General features: G+C 39.1%; 1 protein-coding gene across 2 annotated transcripts in view; it reads left to right on the top strand.

Annotated features, from left to right (window-relative positions):
• The window catches only part of tmem104 (transmembrane protein 104), a 28,779-nt gene extending 10,974 nt beyond the window's left edge, over nucleotides 1–17,805 (top strand). Inside the window, exons 9-11 of one of the 2 annotated variants that reach the window (XM_079455544.1) lie at nucleotides 6,402–6,495; nucleotides 15,737–16,419; nucleotides 16,759–17,805. In XM_079455544.1, the coding sequence (XP_079311670.1) occupies nucleotides 6,402–6,495; nucleotides 15,737–16,419; nucleotides 16,759–16,923 (942 nt within the window). In that variant the 3' untranslated portion in view covers nucleotides 16,924–17,805. Of the gene's footprint in view, nucleotides 1–6,401; nucleotides 6,496–15,736; nucleotides 16,629–16,758 lie in introns of those variants that run through there. The other variant, XM_079455545.1, reaches the window with a different exon arrangement.
• The last annotated feature ends 3,549 nt before the right edge of the window (nucleotides 17,806–21,354 follow it).

Genomic DNA, 21,354 nt, shown 5'->3' with positions numbered 1-21,354 from the left:
TCACGAAGGGCGAAATTAGCAATGCAGAATAAAATAATGTTTTGTACCAGACTGTAAACATGTTTGTTTCTGCTATAAAGTTGGGCACGTTAACATGGGGCTCAATGAGATTCTGCTCTCTTTTGGAGCCAGTCTCTAGCGGCAAGTCATTTCCGTGTTGGTTTCACGAGAGAGACTGGAAGGTTGCCACTCCGTTATTAATTCTTAAGTTTGGCCAGGATGCAGGAAACGGTAACTATAGTATTCTGTGGACCTGGGGTGATATTTGGCAGGGCTTATGTTGGGTGAAGCTGTTAATTGTTTCAAGGACTGCAAAGTATCCTCTTGTTAACATTAGGATGATAATTTTTCTGAAGGATTTAGTTGGATATACATGATCATTGTTATTCTGTAGGTTCTTGGCAAGTTAACTAACTATGTGTAATATGTTGATGGCAGGAACCTTTGTACCAGACATTGTGCCATAAGCAGTACCAGCTTTGTTGTGCCATAAGCAGCATGTGCACTTTGGTTGAACCCCGGTCCATGCCGATGTGTTGTGCTTCAAGAAATTCAACTACATCACGATCTGGAGAAATCTCTTATACTGTGGATTGCTCTGCTGGAACAAGGCGACGCAGATGGTTTAGTGGATATTAGCACAGCAGGGGGAAGAGTTAAAGTAGTGGACCACCAGGGGTAAAATCTACTCTCTTTTCCACAGTGGTACCGTCGTGTAAACAGTGGCTGGCACACTATAGAGATTCTCGCCAGACAGAGGAAGTGTTGTCTGACGGGCAGTGTATTCAGATAACACAAACTCAGCCTTGGGTTTAGTTCCTGACAAACCATGGCTCTAGCAGACCTGACGGTTTTTAAAAAAGCGTCTTTACCGGTCAGTAACTTGTGTACCTCAGAGTTCAGACTGGAGTGGGCGGTCTCACAGTAGCCTCGCCACTCGCGACATCCTTTGACATCATACATTGGTCGCGTGCACAGAGTTCCCTGTACTAAACAACTTGTCAAAGTGTGTCCTGCGAATACAGGCCACGATTGCACCTTCTGAGAGAAGAGAAGGAGGAGAGAAGTGAACTGAGATGGTTATCAGTCAGAATTGCTTGCACGCATGTTTTATTTTCTTTAAATCATTCAATATAGTATCATTCGTTTATTCATATTTTTAGCTTATATTGTTGATTTACACTTTTTGAGTGTTTTGTTGTTAGAGTACAGTACATTCTTTCAGCAGTCAGTAATAGGCCTAGTATAGGCTATTTAAGGGCTCAATTTTATTTGATGTTATATTGTATTATATATAAAATTATTCTGTTTATGCAATAGTGAAAAATTGGCTTAATAAATAGAAGAAATACGAAAAGCCATGTTTGGGGTTCGGTCTTCGGCCAAGTGTTTCATCTTTATTGGGCCTCAGCCAAGAATTTTCGTTTCGGTGCATCCCTAGATCAGAGGATGATATAAAGGATGTCTGAAATCACACAGCTTGTTGAAGTGAGGTGTGCTATTTTTTTCTCTAAACGATTAGACTTATGATTTCATTTTTCTGCTCCAAGGGCATTGCAGAATGATGTAATGGTCTTCCACCGAGGGTGTCAGGATGAGTCCAAACAATCAGATGTAGGAACCAGTAGCCACTTACTAGGATGATAACTAAAGGTTTTTCTTAAAGGGACAATTCACCCCAAAATGAAAATTCTGGTATTGCGTAATATCCCTATATTACTTTTTTCCTATGAAGAACACAAAAGAAGATATTTTGAAGAATGTTGGTAACCAAACAATATTGGAACCCAATTGACTTCAATTGTATGGACATTTCACAACATGTCATCTTTGTGTTCCACAGAAGAAGAGTCAGTTTAATAATGTGTGTTTTTGAGCTGTACTGTCAATGATAGCTGTTCTGGTTAGTCGCTCCTGTAGTGGGTTATTATAAAGACTTATTTTAATTAAATCTCAGGTTAACACTTCAGTATAGGGGGTAATTCTCACTATTAACTAGTTTTTATTAGCATGCCTATTATTGGCATATTGGCTTTTTATTAGTATTTATAAAGCACATATTCTGGATGACCATATTCTACATCCCTAATCCCACCCAATACCTTCACCTAACAACTGCCTTACTAACTATTAATAAGCAACAAATTAAGAGTTTTTGGTGAAAAGGTTGTAGATAATGGTTTGTTAATGGTGAGAATTGCCCCCTATACTGAAGTGTGACCAATTTCGGCATAGTTATTGCATGCTTAACTTCAGTCCAGTGAATGCTGAACAGCTTGCATGTCAGCGATGGCTACCTGCTGTGTGCAATATTGTTCTTGGTTCGGTAAAGCTGGTTATCTGGTCCAAGGACATTGCAGAATGATGTAATGGTCTTTCTCGTGGGTGTCAGGAGGAAGTCGTACGTGATTTCCATGAAATGAAATCCAATGTCTCATTATCAGAACATCCTTCTGTATCTTGCTGTACAGACAGAAGCTGTTTGTTTGACCTTCATTCTGATGTTGGTGGCTTTTGCACGCCCGGGGGGTTCAGATAACCATGTTAGGACCTTTTTTGTATTACAAATGTTTCATACAAAAACGGTCCTGTTATCTTTGTTATGCAAGGTTGAGGTGGAGGCAGATGTTCATAGGCTTTGCACAAAATTGTAGACAGTTGCGTTCACTGTATTAGATGTACAGTACTCATTTCTGAAAATGCTTATTGGATCTGTTTGTAATTTGATGGGGGACACATGAAATTTGTCAATCTGTGATTTTATAAAGATTTTGGATGAATGACGACCAGATGACACTTGACAAAGGCACATATTTTCAAAAGGGTACGTTTCGATATGTACTATTGTCTTTTCTTAAACTACACATAACAGAACGTTATGGTGTACGTTTGCTTCCAATTATGCTATGATTGATTGCCTTAAATTTACAGGCTGTCCTGGAGCCCTTTGCATTGTGCCCTTGAGCACATTACCCAGGATTCCTCAGGGGACCGTTCTTGTAACTTAACATGTCGATATGGCATGAAAGTCACGTCATTCTTAATTGTGGCGATAAATTGATTGTATTTTCTTTAGCCTTCATTAAACAGACCATTGGCTGACTGGCTACAACGAGACTAAGTGCTTTGGAATCTCAACACAGTGTTGCATGGACCCGATACCTAGACCTGCTTCTTCATCTGAAAGGTTTCAACTTTGATTCACACCATAGTTACAGGTGTAATCATGCTGTAAATGATTCTTAACAGACAAATGGCTCCTTTTTAAGTATATATAGACATGTTCTTTACAAAAGGACTCTAGGAGAGAGCCGTTGACCCGTGAATGCTGGAGTAATGCAAGCGTCCAGGCTTAATGCACACAGCCCGCCTCATGACAAACTCCTCCACTGTGATTTATTGGTCCTGCGACCATTAGAAAGAGATTTTGCGAACGGCTAGATGAGTTCAAGCTACAAGTTTAAAGCACAATTCTTTACACGTCGAGTTCTGACAAGACCGTGAAATATGAATATTGAGAGTGGGATGAAAGTGTTGTTCCTGCCAACGTCCCCAGAAGCAGCCGGCAGGTATTTTCACGTAGATGAAAGAAAACAAGCTAGAAGTGACAGCAGAACACGCACATCTCTGTGTATCAGAGGCTTGATGCATCGGTCTCGTGTGTTGGGGGAAATGATTAAAGTCTGATATTTAACACATTCAACTTTGTTAGCTTATGGTGGTGCGTCTGCTTTGCCCATGTTGGTCCCGTCTAGAATTTCTGCCTGACAGAGAATAAAGCTGGGCACAAATGGCATTGGATCTTGACACCGTAGGGATTGCAAATATAATCCCTGTTTTGCTTGTTACTGTCGGTTAAATTATAATCCTTCGTTCTGTGCCACCACATGGGCTTCTGCGGAGGGCACAGACAGAAATGACCCTGGAGTCCTTCTGATAACATCTGATCGGCCGATGAGTCTGTTGTCTACACTTTCCAATCTCATTTAAAGTCTGAATCGAAATGTCATTGTCACCTATGGCCATGTCTTTCACATGGAGTTTTCCAGGACGTCAAATTGAATTTGATGTATTGTGTTATAACAATGTTGGCGTCTCCCGGTGGCAGTCATTGATGGTTTCATTTCGCATATTTTGATGTGACCATGAGTCCTGGTCTGGCGTCAAGCTGGTCAATTTTTGCATTTTCTAATTTCATGTTTTGGCTTATCTCATTTCAGTGAAGTGCTGGATTTGAATGAGCTCCGGATTGCTGAATTTGTTATCTGATATTGCTGTAGAACATTACAGTCATCCAGAAAATGCAGAAATTGGTCAAATCCTTCTATGACGACCATTTGTTTAAGAAAAAATGAAATAAAACCAGAAATTTGGATTAGGAATACTTTTTTCTGCAGTACAGTCTGTATATCTTGCTACTTTTACCAAAATATCGTTGGAATGCTTTATCCCGTTTGACTTGACCTTCCAGTATAACAAATGATTTGATTTCTTCTTGCCTCATTATTTGTAAAAGAAAGCATAAATTACACCAAATAAACACTTAATTACTCTATTTCCGGAAAGACAAGACCCCACCTGCCCATATATTTGATCAAAGTAGGTAAATGAGTGCTGACCTAGAAATTGTTCATTCTTCACTCTGAATGTGTTAATCTCTCCCTCTGTCATGTCTGAGTCACTCAGCATCCCGCAGTCCTCGTCCACTGTTCCCTTGCCGCCCTCTCGGCCTGGCCCCGTCTCTCCGTTTCACCCTTCACTCCCGTCCACGCCAAACTTCCTTCCTGTTATGTTTCCTGGCGTACGTGCAACGCCATTATGCCAACGTTGCACCATTTTCACTACCAGCTTTAGAACAGCCATGGAAAAGCGTTAGCCTACGTAGAGGCTCTTCTGTCAAGCGTCCAGCCTGCTAGCATCCATTTTTACATTGGAAACTGTGGCATATGTTATAAGTCAAGCTCGAGATATAGAGCTCCAGCATCAGAGCTGAGATTGGGTGATGTGTTTTCGGCCATAAAGTGAGCTGTTTTACAAGAGGTTTTTTTTTATGAGATTGCGTTTGAGATTTTATGGGCGTATAAGAATGTAGGACTTCTATCAGGGGAGTAAAGGAAGCTCACGGTTGGGGTCGTGGATTTTTGTTGTATATTTTTGTGTGGCTGGACCGATGTGTTAATGTGAATTTGTGAGTGAGAACACATTGTTTGTTTTAAATATTAATTAATGACTGACATCAACTTGTATTTTACAGTTTTTAATCATTCTGCTGGAAAGAATAGGAATATTTTTTGTTTTATTGAATGACGCTCACATCTCTGTGACGTTTCAATTATCACACCAGAGCAAACCTGCATATTATCTCAATTCCCACTGTGGCTTTCCCGGCCATATTGTTTGATTTCCTATTACAGCTCACGTGTTGTAACGGCAAACGAATCAGATCTTTCATTCTTTCTCTCCGTCGCTTTAGGGCTTTGGCCGTCGCCAGACTGTCAGCTCTTTTATCAGGACGGATGTTCAGGCATCATGATGAACTGTTATCTCACTCTCAGCCTATCTGACTATACAAAAATCCTGACACTCCTCACCTCTCAACATAAAATATGGCCGGTGTCACTCAAGGCCATGGGATGTGTAATTCACTCTTTAATGGAAGATGACTGCAGTTATGCAGTTTATTATGAAGAGCAAATGCACTGTTAATCTCTGTCTTGGGACCATTATTCGGACTCCATAAGACATTCAATTATAATTGATTCTGTGAAAGTGCGTTAATGGGAGTTATTTCCTGTTGTTTTCAAGTAAATGTTCCTGTAGTGGAAATATTTTGTCGCATTGGAAATCAGATTCTGACTGTACGCTGAGTGACATTAGCATAATAAAGCATATGCACAAATGTGAGTCAGAGTGTCTGAAACAGCAGAAAGAAAACATTACTGCTGGGGTAAACAGACACATGAGAGAGGAATATTTAAAATAAATAAACCGTGAGTCATGAATGAAAAACATAAATAGAATAATAAATCGATCTAAACATAAGGCTTAAACAGTCCTGCAGAAATGGTTTACTGTAATCTTTCTGAAAGATGAATATATTTCAATATTATTAGTCATTATATGAATGAATATCGTTAAGAAATACGAATTTAATCTTCAGAATTGGTGGAGAAATTTTATCGGTGCATCTCTAATAACTACAGATTTTAGTTTTCTCGTTTAATTGTATTAAAGCTGTGTTCATAAGAGAAAGGGCTTTCAGAATTTTGACAATGTTATAACTTTGGATTTATTGAACATGTAAAGCACAGTATTTACAAAAGTTACCCATATATGACGTAGATCAACTTGTTGAGACCCTGAAGGTTTTATGCTTTCTTCTTGTCTTCACATTATTTCAGGCTATCTTCACACTGCTTATGGGGCCCTTCGCCTTTTTCAATGCACAAAAGACCAAGTACCTCCAGATCATCACGTCTGTCATGAGGTGGATTGGTAAGTTGCTTATATGTTTTTGTTCCTATTTTTTTGTGTGGTTTTATTTCTAATGCGCAGATTAAAAACCGCAGGCCCCATAACGCAATCTACCAAGAGCAGAGCAAAATTAGCGCAGGGTTCAAGTCATGCATTTTCTGGCTAAATAAATCTGCAATTATCAGTACAATGAAGAGCGCAAACCTTAAGCGCAAGTTATGGTTGTCCTTAAAATATACGCTGTAGCCTTTGTGCCGTAAGCAACGCAAGGTTTTTGACCTTATGGATGGGTTCAAACAGACCAATCACAGCGCATCCAGTCCGCGTTGAGTTGACACATTGTTCATTATTTGGCGAGGCGCACAGCATACGGAGTAGGTTCTACGCAGGACGATAACTAGAGCTTTAGTAAATCGCGTTGCGTTATTCATTTAAATACACATTTATAAAAGACAGATACAGCTGTACGATAATTTCAGAAAATTTCACTTTTCACTTTGCCACGTGAAGTTCAAGTCCGGCATCGTTTAGGGCTGGAAAACGCTGCTCCATCCAGTTTCAAACGACCAAATTTGCATTTAATGTATTTATCATTTTTGTTCCAAATCTGCCATTTAAAAGAGCCGTTATAGTTGGTACGTTGTTCCTCTGTAGGGTATGTAGCATCCGTCTATCATAAAACTGTCTCGCTGTACGCCCCTGCTTTCCCTCTCCCTCATACCTCAGACTGACAGCCCAGACAGGCCGTCTCAGGCGTGATTGGGCAGTCACTTACCAGACGACACGACCAAAATAAAACCGCCCATCCTCACCCGCTGCTCAAAACACAAGCGACTCAATCATGGCTTCTGGAGCCATCCACACACAAACAACTTGGCTCAATGAGAATATTTGGGAGAGAGTTTTGTTTTCTGTCACAAAATTGTCCACCTGCTTATCTGACTTTACTACTCGTCTTTTTGATTCATAATAAAGCATAAACAAAGGTCTTTGGTGGCACCGTGGTGTACTAAGCTCTGCACTGGCTAAACATTCAGATCAGCGTTGGCCAAATGGCTTTGTTTCCTTAAGCTCCACTGACAAATGGTCCTGTTTCAAAGGGGAGCTTCACCAGGGAGAGAAACGGTTGTTTATGTTTGTGGATTTATGTTACATGTAAGAAAACATGTTTGCAAAACAGTTACAGTCTTACAGTTTACAGGGATGTGATTTTTCTTTATAAATACGGATTTCCGTATTTTTTGGACCTCGCTGGGACCACCTGCGTAAATTTGATTTATTTTAATTCGTGACAGGATTCGGGGGTGGGAGTTTGGTGATGTGCAACCGCAACATGCAGCGTTTGCAAATACCTTTATTACATGCTGATAAATGCGGACAAAAGCTGTATGAATGACTTAGATGCGCAATCTAGTGGCTGTGTATGAAAGTCTCTTGAGGCAACAATATTCTTTCCTTTTGGGTTCAATTGTAGTTTTTGTGTTGCTAAGTGAAAAATAGATATTTTTGGCAAACAGTTGCCTGTTTTTAATCTCGTAACATTTCAATAATAACATTAAAGACTTTTTTGGGGGGGATTAGGGTTGGGCGAGGGTGCCTGCAGTAGAGGTCTTTTCGGGCCCAAAGACCCGAACCCCTTTTTACCTGAACCCGACGTGCATAAATATATATTTTTTAAAAGACAGCCCCAGACACAATTACGTTAGACCCAAGCCGATCCAGCATAAATTTTGTGTCTGCAGCCCAGACCATCGGTGGTAAGCTATACAAAAATAAATCCCAGTGGCCTGGTAACCAGTTCAACTCGCAGCTCATCTTTTTATTTTATTTACGCATTAGCCTATATATTTAGTATTATTGTGATTACAGAATTTGTCTTTCTTTTGTAACCAGTGGAAATGAAAAACTAAATGGGTCAATAAAAATGAAATTGAAAGCTCCTCTTGTTTTGCTCTGGCAATTGGTGTCAACAGAAAACTCAGTATAAAGACGCAAAACAGTATAAAGATGCAGTTAATCCAGTTTCCTGATACAGCTATAAACCTCTATACATTTTATTTTCTGCAAGGTTATAAATGTTCGTCACACACCTTTTGATATTCCTAAATACTTTAACATGAAGGTGGGAGTGTATGCCCTACAGCTATTCATGAAGTGCTGAAAAGTCAATCACTTACGACACAATGGACCAAAGTAATCGCTACGGTGTACATTCAGAATTGATTGACAGGTCTGGCTCATCGTAAATGAGCCTACCATCCAGCCACACAATGTCACAAGAGGGGGGTTGGCAACTACACGCACACACGTGAGCGTCGCAAACAAAAATACCTGTTTGTGTAATGTTTTAATCTGGTTATAACTGTTGATTTTATTTTGATCAAGTGTTTGTGTAGTGTTCAAAAAGGAAAACAGGAAGTTCTTCTAGACCAAGTTACAGAGTGGTCTATAATATATAATAAATTCAATAATTTGATTCATAAATTATAAATCAGGGTTAATGTTAAAGAAATAACTGACCCATAAAATAAATGATGTCATCCATTCAGGGTTGAAAAAACATAAGCAAATTAAAATAATTTATAATATGGGTAAACTATTATACATTATATCAATATTAATGAAATATATATAACTGAACATTGAATGGGTAGTTGACAAATAAACCATATTATGTGTCCTATGGTGTTACAGCAAAAAGTTAGAAAACAAACTGTTAATAATATATATTATATAAATATAATTTTATTATTAACATTTATTTATCTTCATTGTTAGTTTTTTCTCATTTTTCACACACGTGCTGTTTGTTCGTCAACTACCCATATACAAACATGTACATATATGAATTAAGTTTATATTGAAATTTACATATCTATTGAAATCATTTTTAAATGTTTTATAAAGAAGGTTAAAATGACAAGTTAGTACGATATACTTTTTGCGTATACAGTCATCCTCGATTGGCAGACCACGGACCGGATCCGAACCTTTGCTCCGTTTCAGCCAGACCGCGAGACCGCTTAACAACTGAAATACTCTGATGATTTAAATGGTTTATTAAGTTGTTGCATTCTATGAATACGATTCACAATATAGAAAATCATAATCTCCACCTCAGAATAATAGTGATGTTGTCACTCACCGTTTATGTACGAAGGAACGTGTCAGAAGATAGCCTGAGGTTTTTGTGCTGGTTAGAACGTACGCCCATATTTCTGTCATGGCTGTCGTAATGCATTTTCCATTAAAGGGCACTATAACCCGAAGGCTAAAGAAGCTCATCCTGCTTGCTTCAGCAACTCCTAAACGAAACTTCTGATGAACTTCACTTATTTCTCAGGCTGTTTATCCAGAGTGTTCCCGCTCCAATCAATATGAGATCATTTGTACAATGTATATATTATGTATGAGTGGTTCATCACGTTGGAGACATCACTGGTCTATATCGCCTCTGGCTTCTTTACATTGCAGTGTCTCTGTTACGGGAATAGATCATCGTGGTTGCCCCGCAGTCTTTCTTTCTTTATGTGCGCCTGCTCTTATCTTTGTTCCCTGTTGACGTTTTCCTCCCAGTGTTCTGAACCTCTGGAGAGCAGAAGTAATTATTTGATAATGCTTTCTTCTGAATGTTAGGATTTCAACAAGGTTATATATTCTCCTAAGGTTATAACCATACAAATGACTGTATTTAATCTCAGGGGCGCATTGAAATGGATTGACAGGCAAAGCAAACAAACGTATGTCTTTATCGTAATGAACGTTATTAAAACCAACCAATAGATGGCATTATGTCTAGTTAGCTGGTTGATTTAGTTGTTTTGTGTGTTCTCATTAACAGGGAAGTTTGTAAATGGCATCTTAAGCGCAGAGTGATTCACGGTCAGTGAAGCTTTAATCTGCCGTTTCGCAGTTTGTAATTAATATAAAAAACAATCCTGTCTATGTTAATGAGACACGTAAGCAAAGTTAAAGTCACCGTGGTCGTTGGAACGCTGGCTTATATTTCTGGAGAGAACTTCATGTCGGGTTGAAAATCTATACATTATTTGCAAACAATCCTATATATTGCTATTCCTTTATTTTATATCATGCCGGTTTTGTAAGCACGGGCGCGAGCACACCAGACACCTATCAACAGTTTCCTCTCTTCATCCACCTTTCCAGTCCCGTGCGTGATCCTCTCTGTTCCTAGTCATTACTCACCGCAGACAGCAGGACAAGCAGGCATGTCCCTTGTGTGTCTCCATTCACCCATAATGCACTCGGGGGGAGACCGTGGCCGCTCTTTTGTCAAATGAGATGTGGTAAGTAGGGTTCGGTTCAGTGTGCGTCAGGGGAGCCACTTGGTTGCCACCCACCGCCTGTGCCATTATTTTGCCGAAACCTTACGTACCGAATAGCGGAGCTCCATAATGACCTTAACCTAACAACCACACAGCCTCGCGCAGTTTTTTTTGCCAATCGTTACTTGCAGTCTGCTCTTTACATCTGCTTCCATGAAACGCATGAAGAAACTTGTTTATCAGTAACACATTCATGGCAACTCGCATGCAGGGATGTGGGCCGCATGCATTATTTAAAGGGCGTTTTATTGCTCGGGTAATTTAAATGGGAAGGATCACCTCCTCTCCTCAGCGTTGAAGTAGAGAACATTTATCAGCTTTTGACATCAGGAGCCAAATGAATCAGTAAGGATGCCGCCTTAATTCATATTTAGTGTGAACGTTGAGGAACGAACAAAGAGCTTGTGATTATTCTAGGGAGATTAATGAGTTCATCTTGCATTGCTCTGCTGAGCTGCAGAATATACTAGAAAGTGTGCGCGACTGTTAATGGTGCTACCGGTTGATGGAGGTGCAAACTATTATACATTTTTCGAGTTGGTACATTACAATTTTTCATGATAATTTAGATAATCTTTTGCAATTTTGATGTGATTTTTAGAACCGCTCAGAGAGTCCGTAACTGTTGAGTAGTTTTAATTACATTTTATACATTAAAATATGAATATAAATTAAATATAAAATAAATTGTTATAATATAACCAAATGGAGAGGCTCAGAGATGACATATTTTTGTAGGATAACCCGGAAGTGCCACGTCGGATCCCTCGACCAAAAGCCTGTGCATTTTTCCCATAGACTTTAGAAAGTTGCAAAAAATAAGCTCTGTGGTTAACAAAGGTTTATGATGTTTAAATGTTTTGCCAATCAAGATAATCTTTATAAATGAACACAACATCGGTTACTTTTGAAGCCGAAATACAGTCGGCAGATGTAAAAAAATTTGCCAAAAACCCTTAGTTAGGAAGTCCTAAAATGCTAACTCGCTTCCGGGTTTGCATACAATAACACGTCATCTCTTTGCTTCCCCATACAGGCCGGAAGTTAACTTTAGGCTAGGCGCGTGAGTCTGACGAAACCGTCTATAGAAGTTTAGCTTTTTTAGTTTAGTTATTTATTTTCAGTTAACAATTTTAGTGCCTCCACATATCTTGATGTCTTATTTCAATTTATTTCTGAGACGACATTTCTAATTATTGAATTTACTTTTTATATTAATAATACATTTCTAGGCTCTTGATCTCAATTAACAGTTTTGGTTTAAGTGCATTGCTTGGTCAGGTGTGTAGAAGGCAGGTATGACAAGTTTTGTAGTACTCGACACCGTTTTGGTCTCAAGACCATTTTTTGATGGTCTTTGCTTGGTCGGGTCAAAGAAACTTAAAATAGCCATCAACAGACCTCAGGTCTTTTGTCCGTACTAACTGTAGTACTACCATTTAAAATGTTAAGGGTCATATGCCGTTAACGTCCATTGAGAACCCAATAGTGTTTTATAGGTCAGATTTAAAAGAGGTTAGGTCTCACAGCATCGAGCATTGGATCTGGGTATTTTGCAGAGGTGTTATTTCAAGGTGTTCTGAAATATAGCTGCGCCTTAATGAATACCGCAGGCGATGGTTCAGCTCAGAGAGCCTGAAAATTGCTCTTGAGGAAAATGCATTGGTGCCTCTCATTTAGCAGGGCTTGCAATATGGACAAGCCACTAAGTATCATACACGACTTTCCTTAACGGACCATAAAACCTCACGCTCATTTGCTTTGGCTTGCAGAACATCATCAATTGGATTGCATTGGACGAAATAGCTTTGGCTGTTGCCGGTGTGGATTTTCTCTTATCTGAATGGGAATTGCGTGACGAGATCAAGTTGTTTTGCACTCTACTAGGCTGCATATAGATGCACTCTCCTAGGCTGCACATTTGTCTCCTTAATGAGTTTAGGTTAAAAACTTTAATTACTTTAAAATTTAGGTAGCAATTGGGTTTAATCTGATTGGGGTGACCAGTATAACCTTATTTTATTTTCAATCACAGGAATGAAATGACATTATGAAATGCAAATTTTCGTAATCATTCTTATTAACTAAAGCTGTTATGCTGCGTTCACACAAAACACGAATCATGCCGCGCGCGACCAGATTGACCAGAAACGCAAGCTCGTCCAACGATATTTCACATCTGCTGGGTAGCAAAGTTCAAGTTTGGTGAACTCTGACCTGCGAATTCACGTCACATGAGTGCATGAGACCTATAGAAGATCAAAACTTCATAGTGTTACCTCTCGGTACAGAAATGTTACCTCTCGGTACCACCGTCCGAACAATCTTTGCATGTTCAAAGTCAAGTTTTACTTTTGTGTGAATAAATTACAATCCAATGCAAAGATGCGGATATACGTGAAATCACCACGCAAATGATACGAACTTGCGTCATTTGCGTCGTCTGTGCAAAAAGAACATTTTCAATTCGGGCGAGAAATTCACAGGAAGAGCATATTGACACCTTCTGTTTGACACGTCCAGACATTCCCCTTTGCGTGAATGTTTTCTCACGTCACGCGTACAAAAGTAATGAACCATTCCAGCGAGTAATTAAGAGCGAGGAACGTGAAGCTTTGCGTTTGGTGTGAACACAGCATTAGACAAACCCCAACCCCATACAGTTTCTGATTGTTTGTTAGGATCGCTATTCCAGGACCAATGAGTTTGTTTGAGATTGTTCATTTAAGAGCTCCGCACGTTCAGCTTGTCAAAACGCATTTCAATGTCATGTTTCCTCAAAGGTCTGCGTTGCATTGATTTGCTGTTTGAAATTGTTTGGGGCCATTTTTATTCCTGTCTTCCCATGTAGCATCTTCAGACCTGGCATCAACATATCAAGATGAATAAGACTGGATGACAGAGGTACCAGTGGCATTTTCTTTGGCCATCAGCGAGACACTGAGGGAATTGATGCTGTCTGATGAATAGCTTTGCCATGTGTGCCTGGACAGAATCACATCTCATCCCTAAACAGCAAAAGCCTCTGAGCTGAAGGTTAAGCATCTGTACAGTGACTTGAGTTGTGTAGGGAGATGTCAGGAGTATTTGGATTAAGTGTGCCCTTGAGTTTTTTTCCTCGGTTCAGTGCTTCTGTAGAGCGCTACGGACTGCGACTGGAGTAATGTATCTCGATTTGAGCCGCGGTCCGTTCGTGACTGTGCCCTCTACCTTTGCTTCGTGCTTGGTTATGTTAGCTGTCTCTAAAGATTCTCCAGTGATTTGCAGTTCCATTTAATAAATATGACCACGTTTGTCCATTGGTTTCATCTGCTGTGTTTTGCTATATAAAGCCTGTAACCCAATGAAGGTTACCTGTTAAATTTGCTATTAAAGTTTCACCTTTGCCTTGTATCGTTTTTATCCTTTTTGGAAGGTCTCTCATGGCATTTACAGGCTTAATGTGAATTTCTAGATATTTTAAGATTTTTGGTGAAAGCCAAAGTTCATGATGTAAAATGGACAGTTTTTTATGATACTCTGTATAAGTACATCATCATAGACTTGCTAGCTGTTGGCCAGTTTGGGTTGAAGTATTGAGATTGGGTTAAAGTCTTAATGCAGATGGTCTAATGTAATGCAAAAGAATGTGTGTGGCAATACAGAAAAGTAGATCTCCAGAAACAGTTGATTGACATGACGAATGATGACGATGAAGCCGGCGGTTACAGTATTGTTGCTGTCGGTCTGTTGTGTTCTGTATCACTTAGCCTGGTTGTCCATGCAGGTGACACGAGCTGGAGAAGTTATCGGTCCATTCTAACCAGCTCAGCATTATCCATCAGCCAATTACATCCTTAACAAACTTGTCTTGTTTTGCATCGATCGCAATATTGATCATATTAGACATACAGAAACACATGCATTATATATTTTTTCATTCAGTTCAGAGTTGGAGAAGTAATGGACGTGTGAGGGGAATTTAAGCTTTAATAAAAAGACTTAGAAACGGCCACAGGTCAAAATCAGTTCAGTGTCTGAAATGTTATTAGTCAAGCCTAACCCACAGTGTTTATTGTTAATAATGTATATTGCATTATGCATATTTGTTCCTTGATAAAGTACTGGCCTGGAGCAGAGCAGAGCTTTACTACTGATCTGTAGCCAAATTACACTGCACACTTCCAGTGGATTCACAAATTGAATCGGAAAACAGGGCTGACGGTCTGATGCGTTACTGTGTAGTTAATGTCTCTGTTAACTGCATATGCAAAACAACAATTCTTGCTCGGCTCTTTGACAAAATGTTAAATGCTTTGCTTAGAATGGTCTCAAATAGAAAAGTAAATATATACAGCTGTAGAAAAAAATATTTTCAGCTTTTCTGAATTTACTGTCAAACCGGGATTCATCGCATCCTGAATAAAAGTTTGTGTTTACATTAAATATGGCTGTGCACTGTGCATATTCATTTAATATTGTTTTATATATTTGAGATAAATATAATTTATATTTGAGATAAATATAAACATTTATATATCATTTAAATGATTTGTAAATATAAATAAATGTATATATTTCCTAAACGTTTCTAGGTTAGTGGTGTGACGAGACACTTATCTGAGTTCACGAGAACGAGATCTTTAGACTTTTTAAATAATTCCTCAATGATGAAATATATAGGGAAATCTTATTCACCTTTAAAACACAAAATGCAAAAATGTAGCCGTTATAATATCAACCTTTAAACTAAACTTCTATTTTAATTGATTATTATGCAGTAATATGTAAACACTGAAAATAGTTTTGACACAAACTCAACTGCTTTGTTTCTCATTTGGAACTGCTAGACACACTATTAATATGGATTTAGTAGCCATATTGTATGAATACAAGTTTGTAATGTCATTCTCTCTCTCTCTCTCTCTCTCTTTCAGCATTTACCATGATGATTATCCTGGCTTTGATTCGTATCGGCAAGGGCCGCGGCGAAGGTCACCCACCGGTGGCACAGATCTCGGGGGTGCCCAACCTCTTTGGGGTTTGCGTCTACTCGTTCATGTGCCAGCACTCCCTGCCCTCGCTCGTGACGCCCATCTCCAACAAACAGCGAATGAGCCTCTTGGTGGTCACCGACTACATCCTAATTCTGTGCTTCTACGCCCTGCTGTCCTTCACAGCTATATTCTGTTTCGACAGCTCGTTGTTGCGTGACATGTACACGTTAAACTTCACAGATAACTGTGACGTTCTGGGCATTCCTTTTTTGCGCTATTTCCTGGGCTTGTTCCCGGTCTTCACCATCAGCACCAACTTTCCCATAATAGCTGTCACGTTGCGAAATAACTGGAAAACCCTGTTCCACCGGGATGGTGGTACATATCCGTGGGTGGTGGACCGTATCGTGTTCCCTCTTATTACTCTGATACCACCCATTATCGTGGCTTTCTGTACCCACGACCTGGAGTCGCTGGTGGGCATCACTGGGGCATACGCCGGCACGGGCATTCAGTACATCATCCCAGCCTTTCTGGTGTTCTTCAGCCGGCGCCATCTAGAACCCGTGTTCGGACGGGATGTTGTTAATAAGCACAGGTCTCCCTTCCGGCACACATTTTGGGTATGGTTTGTAATATTATGGGCAACGTTCTGTTTGATGTTTGTCACGGCTAATATTGTCCTAACTGAAACCAACAACTGAATATGAGCAATCTTGTCTTGGTGTTTTTTTGTTTTAAGTGTTTGCTTATGTTGAAACAATGAAATTAGCTGTAATTGAATTGAATTGTTCAAAAGGGACCAAATATAGTTTTGGCATTACTTCAGAAGACCCGCTTTTGTTAGGGGTATTTACATACTTGTTATATTCAGGCAAACATACATGTACACCAAAAATTGTATTCTTTACAGTCATAATATTTATTAAGCAATGACAGACAATACTGTAAATGTTCTTTAGTCTCAGATGATCTCCGATGGTCAGCACGTCAGCCCTGGCACCTGGCTGTCTCCCGCAGTGACTGAAGCTGATGCGAGCGTTTGTGTGAATGATGTGCTCAGACCTGGAGTTCAGGCTCAGTTCATCCGCAGATTCATTGACACCTTCCAAATGTTCTTGCTGTAGTGATGTCACATCAGGTTCTCAAAAGGACCCTTTGGGCATCAGGAGATCACGGATACATCTGCCGCATGATCTACACAGGCGGATATTCACACTTGCCTAGCTGTACATGTTCTCAACGTTGTTGTCAATGTGGAGATCAACTTAATTGAAGAAACAAGTCTGAGTTTGGCTTGAATTGATATCTAAAGATCGGGCAGCTTATCTTCACCCTGCCTTGCATGATGTTCGTTTCATTTTGGTCCCTTCGCTTTGGTTTTCATCGTTTTATTTGATGTTTCCGTCTACCTTACAGAGGCCTTCAGGACATCATAAGTGTGTCACTAATGTCATGGGTTTGTTGTCAGTTTAAGCTATTCCCCTTTGTGTTTTGTCAGTGTTTGATCTTCAGTGACGTCTTTGATGTTATAAACCGATCGCTGCTCTCTGTGAGAGCACCGCCTCTTGATTTACATGAGCACTGGCTTTTGCCGCCCCACTTTAGGTGTCACTGTTGTTGATTTTGAGGGAAATACATCCGCACAACTTGTTTTTGTTGTGCGGAAAAAGCAGATGGCTGCTTCTTAGCAAAGTTTTAGCTTGAACTGTAAGAAATTGTTATAGAGGACATGCATTGACGTTCATGTCTGCCTCGAGCACAAAAACAAGTCATTTCACAAGAGTGAAATTTGTTACCAAATGATGTTCACTTTAATGCGTTCATGTGTGTTTTTAACTAAACAAATGTGCCTTCCTGGCAGGTAAACTGTACGTTCCTGCCTTCATCTGAATCTCTCATTTCAAATCTAAAGTCTCTGACATGCATGTAAGTCACTTCAGATACTTGACAATCACTCGTCTATTTATGTCTTGGTAAAATAAACATGAAATCCTTTTTGATCTTTCAAGTCGACTCGTATTTTCTTACATATTTGTATAATAATTTATTGGTAAATCGTGACAGAATTCTCATTTTTGGCTGAACTATCCCCTTTATATAAGAACCGTAAAGATGTATTTAAAGTCTCACACAACTATTGTTGAGACACGATCAAACATTGTTCAGAGTCTTTTCCATAACTCTTGATTTAACAGGTCTGGCTTTTTATTATGATCATAAACCTCTCAGTTTCAATCCCAGCATGTCTGTGCGTGTTGTTGTAAATTCAAACGTCATCCCTCTTTATTCATTCCTCTTTGATTTAATTTGCTTTGATTTATGCCACTTTCACAGTGGCTTGTGAAAAAGTCTAGCAGGTTGCCGATCTCACCCCGCTGGTTTGACGGGATGAAATGAGCCACTTTTATAAGTTTCGTCACTTTGTGCACGCACCCCGAGCAATGATGGAGAGCAAGCTGTCAATTATCTCCTCATCATTAACTTTACACCTGTGACGTAAATGTAATTCACAGGAACTTATTTTGTGGTCTTTTTTTAACTGTACACTGTAAAAATTTGCAGCAGATTTGCCAGTAACTTACTGTAGATGAAAAATTATAATTGTGTTTAAAACCTGTTCTTATATTTTCTTTTTTATATCTCTAAAGTGTTTTAACTTTGAACAAAGAAATGTTGAACTCAATATATTCCTATTAGTACCGTTTTCAATTTAAGTAGTAATCAAATCTACAGTAAGTTACTGGCAAATCTGCTGCAAAATTACAGCAAAGTTTGACTTTGTGTATATATATATATATATATATCTTGGGTCTTTTAAAGTGATACGTGAACGCGTGAAGGTCTTTCCGTGTTGGTCCGAACAGCAGGTGCTTTGTTTCTTTTACCGGTCAGGCTTATCAATCTCATAGACAGACAGCCGTGTACATGCAGCCTCACCTGCATTCAATTAAGCTTCTCTTTATCGATTGGATATCGATTCATACCTGCTGCACAAACAGGACTTAATAGAGAACAGCATGTGCCAAGAACACCATCTATAGGCAATATGTATTTAAGAACAACAGTATGGAGAAGAGTTTATACACAGTTACCGTATTCCCGGTGTTAAAATATACTCCACTCGCAAACCGATACAAGACACATTATTGTTTCATTGTAAGATAGTATCATTATATTTTTAACAAAGTTAAACAAAATAGATTTATTACCGTTAAAGAGTTTCAGTTGCAACAGTTTATATGTGATGAGTGACAGTGGGTTCAATATAACATATATTATAGCATGTGTACGGGTAAAATGATCATTTTTGTTTAATTCTGAGAGCTACTAACAATATTTTATTAAATGCATTAATTTGCAGAAAATGAAAACGGGAGAAACAGGTCAAAATAACAGAAAAGATGCTCTGTATTTTTCAGATTTTTCAGATCAGTTCAGATTGAATGTGCATTCAACACACGTTTATTGAACCGACGCTGGCCGAGAATTGAGGGTTATCTCTAGCAACTAAGGATACACCTCACATTAGAAGTGTGCCTACAGAGTGCCTTTTTTTATAAGACGAGACAGGCTCGATGACATAACAGGCTTCAAATAAGACCTCCGGAGGACGTAGCCAATTTTGCGTTATGAACGAAAACTACCGTAAAGCTTGTTGTTTTTCCTAACATGCATATATTTTTTACTTGGCAAAAAAAACAATTAAGTTGAGGGAGGGACATGAGCTGTCCTCTATGGAACCGAATAATCATTGAATCTGGTCACAACCAACCAGTCAGACCACTATTCTGCCCAGGCAAGCATTTTCTTCAAAAAACGTCTACCGTAAAATATGGAATCATGCACACTTCTTAACGTTTAATAAAGGTTCACACTAGCTCCTGTTCTCGCCATATTGAAAACCGAGGTGCTGAAAAATATAAAGTGCTTTTTAATGTCGAGCATCTGACTATCTATTGATCAACCATTGGACAGCTGCCACTTGAGTATTCCAAGGCGAGAGCCTGAATAACATGTCAGTGTTTGATTTATGACTGTGCTTCCCTACATGACACTGCATTAAAGGCGTCTTAATCATATTCTGCATAGTTTTTAAAGCTGATTTTTCGCAGAAAGAGTTGTTATACACCTCCAATGGTCCATAAGGAATCGTTTTTTTGTTTCCGACTGGTGATGTTACATGTTCACCTCCAATGTAATGCTCGATGACTGTAACCGCTATTTACTCTCATTGTGTGTTGCAATGAGCACACTTTTTTCTGTACTGTGCCTTTAAGAGCATCTACCCTCTGAATGGCAGTCTCAGCTCACTTTAAGTCGATCCCCTTAGCGCTGATCATAAATAAGTAGAGATGGGAAATTATTTTGTGTTATCTACAGCGGAAGTCAATAGTTTATATAGTTTTTCCGATAAATTTGTTCTTATAAAAAATAAACATTCAGACGATTGATGCTTAATGTAGCATTTTTTTCAATAAATGTGTTCATTTTAATCAATAAAAACTCAAACGACTGAATTGAGTAGATCGGGAGATTTATTTTGGATGTCATATCTAACAGCTCCGTGGTTTCATTGATTGAAATTGACTTACAAATTTATTGCATCTGGTTCAGTGAACATATGCACCATCTCTTTCTCGGCTGATAGATGTTACGATTCACCTGGAAAAGATTGTTGTATTTATTCCAGACAGTTTACCCAGCCTTGTGCTGTCACCGAGATACAGCAACACATCTGTAACACGCTTATGCTGCCTTCAACTTGTGTCACATTGTAGTTATGACTTCTACAGCAGCAGGCACTACGATATGGCCAACAAAGCCATAGACTAAATGTCCTGATGCTTGCTGTCACAGTTGGTGAGAAAAAAAACAATGTTATGGTCTAGGCACAGTGTCACCACATCCAAAGGTATACTGCATATTTTAAATAAGCATAAGTAGCTTATTTGGAAGAGTTCATACTTAATATGTCATTACGCAACAGTTATTAGCACTGGTGCCTGTCGTGGGTGAGAGAGAGAGAGAGAGAGAGAGAGAGCCTAATGTGATCTTGGTGATAAAACTGTCTGTCAGCAACACTGCGTTGTCTTAGGAAGCCCTGCTGCACGTGCGTGTCCTGCCCTGCATGCAAGATGAGTCCCTTCTGTTTCTCAAACACATTCTGTCGCATCCCTGTCACAGTGCTTGACCATTAAGAGATGCTCATTCACACAGAGACTGTGAGCAGTTACTATAGATTCAAGTCAGAAAAATCACTCGATTGTTAAAAAACAGCAACATTTAGAGGTGTTTATTAAAAACGACTTGAGAAAAACAATGACGCAATTCACCCGGTCCATTTCCACCAATAATCCTGCAATTTCCTGCGAAGGATCAATAAAGTAATACAAATTATTCAAATGATGGCAACTTATTGAGATTTTAAAGCCGTACACTTTACCCTAAACCTAAACTTTATGATTTTTTTATTTTAAGTCTTAAATCGATTTTATTGTAAACAAATGCCTTTATATGATCTGTAATGTGCTAGAAAACGGTAAAAGAGCATTTTC

This window comes from Barbatula barbatula (assembly GCF_947034865.1).
Source record: "Barbatula barbatula genome assembly, chromosome: 5".
Lineage (NCBI taxonomy): Eukaryota > Metazoa > Chordata > Actinopteri > Cypriniformes > Nemacheilidae > Barbatula > Barbatula barbatula.
The sequence above is the reverse complement of the archived record's forward strand: the minus strand, read 5'-3'. Positions and strand labels throughout refer to the sequence as shown.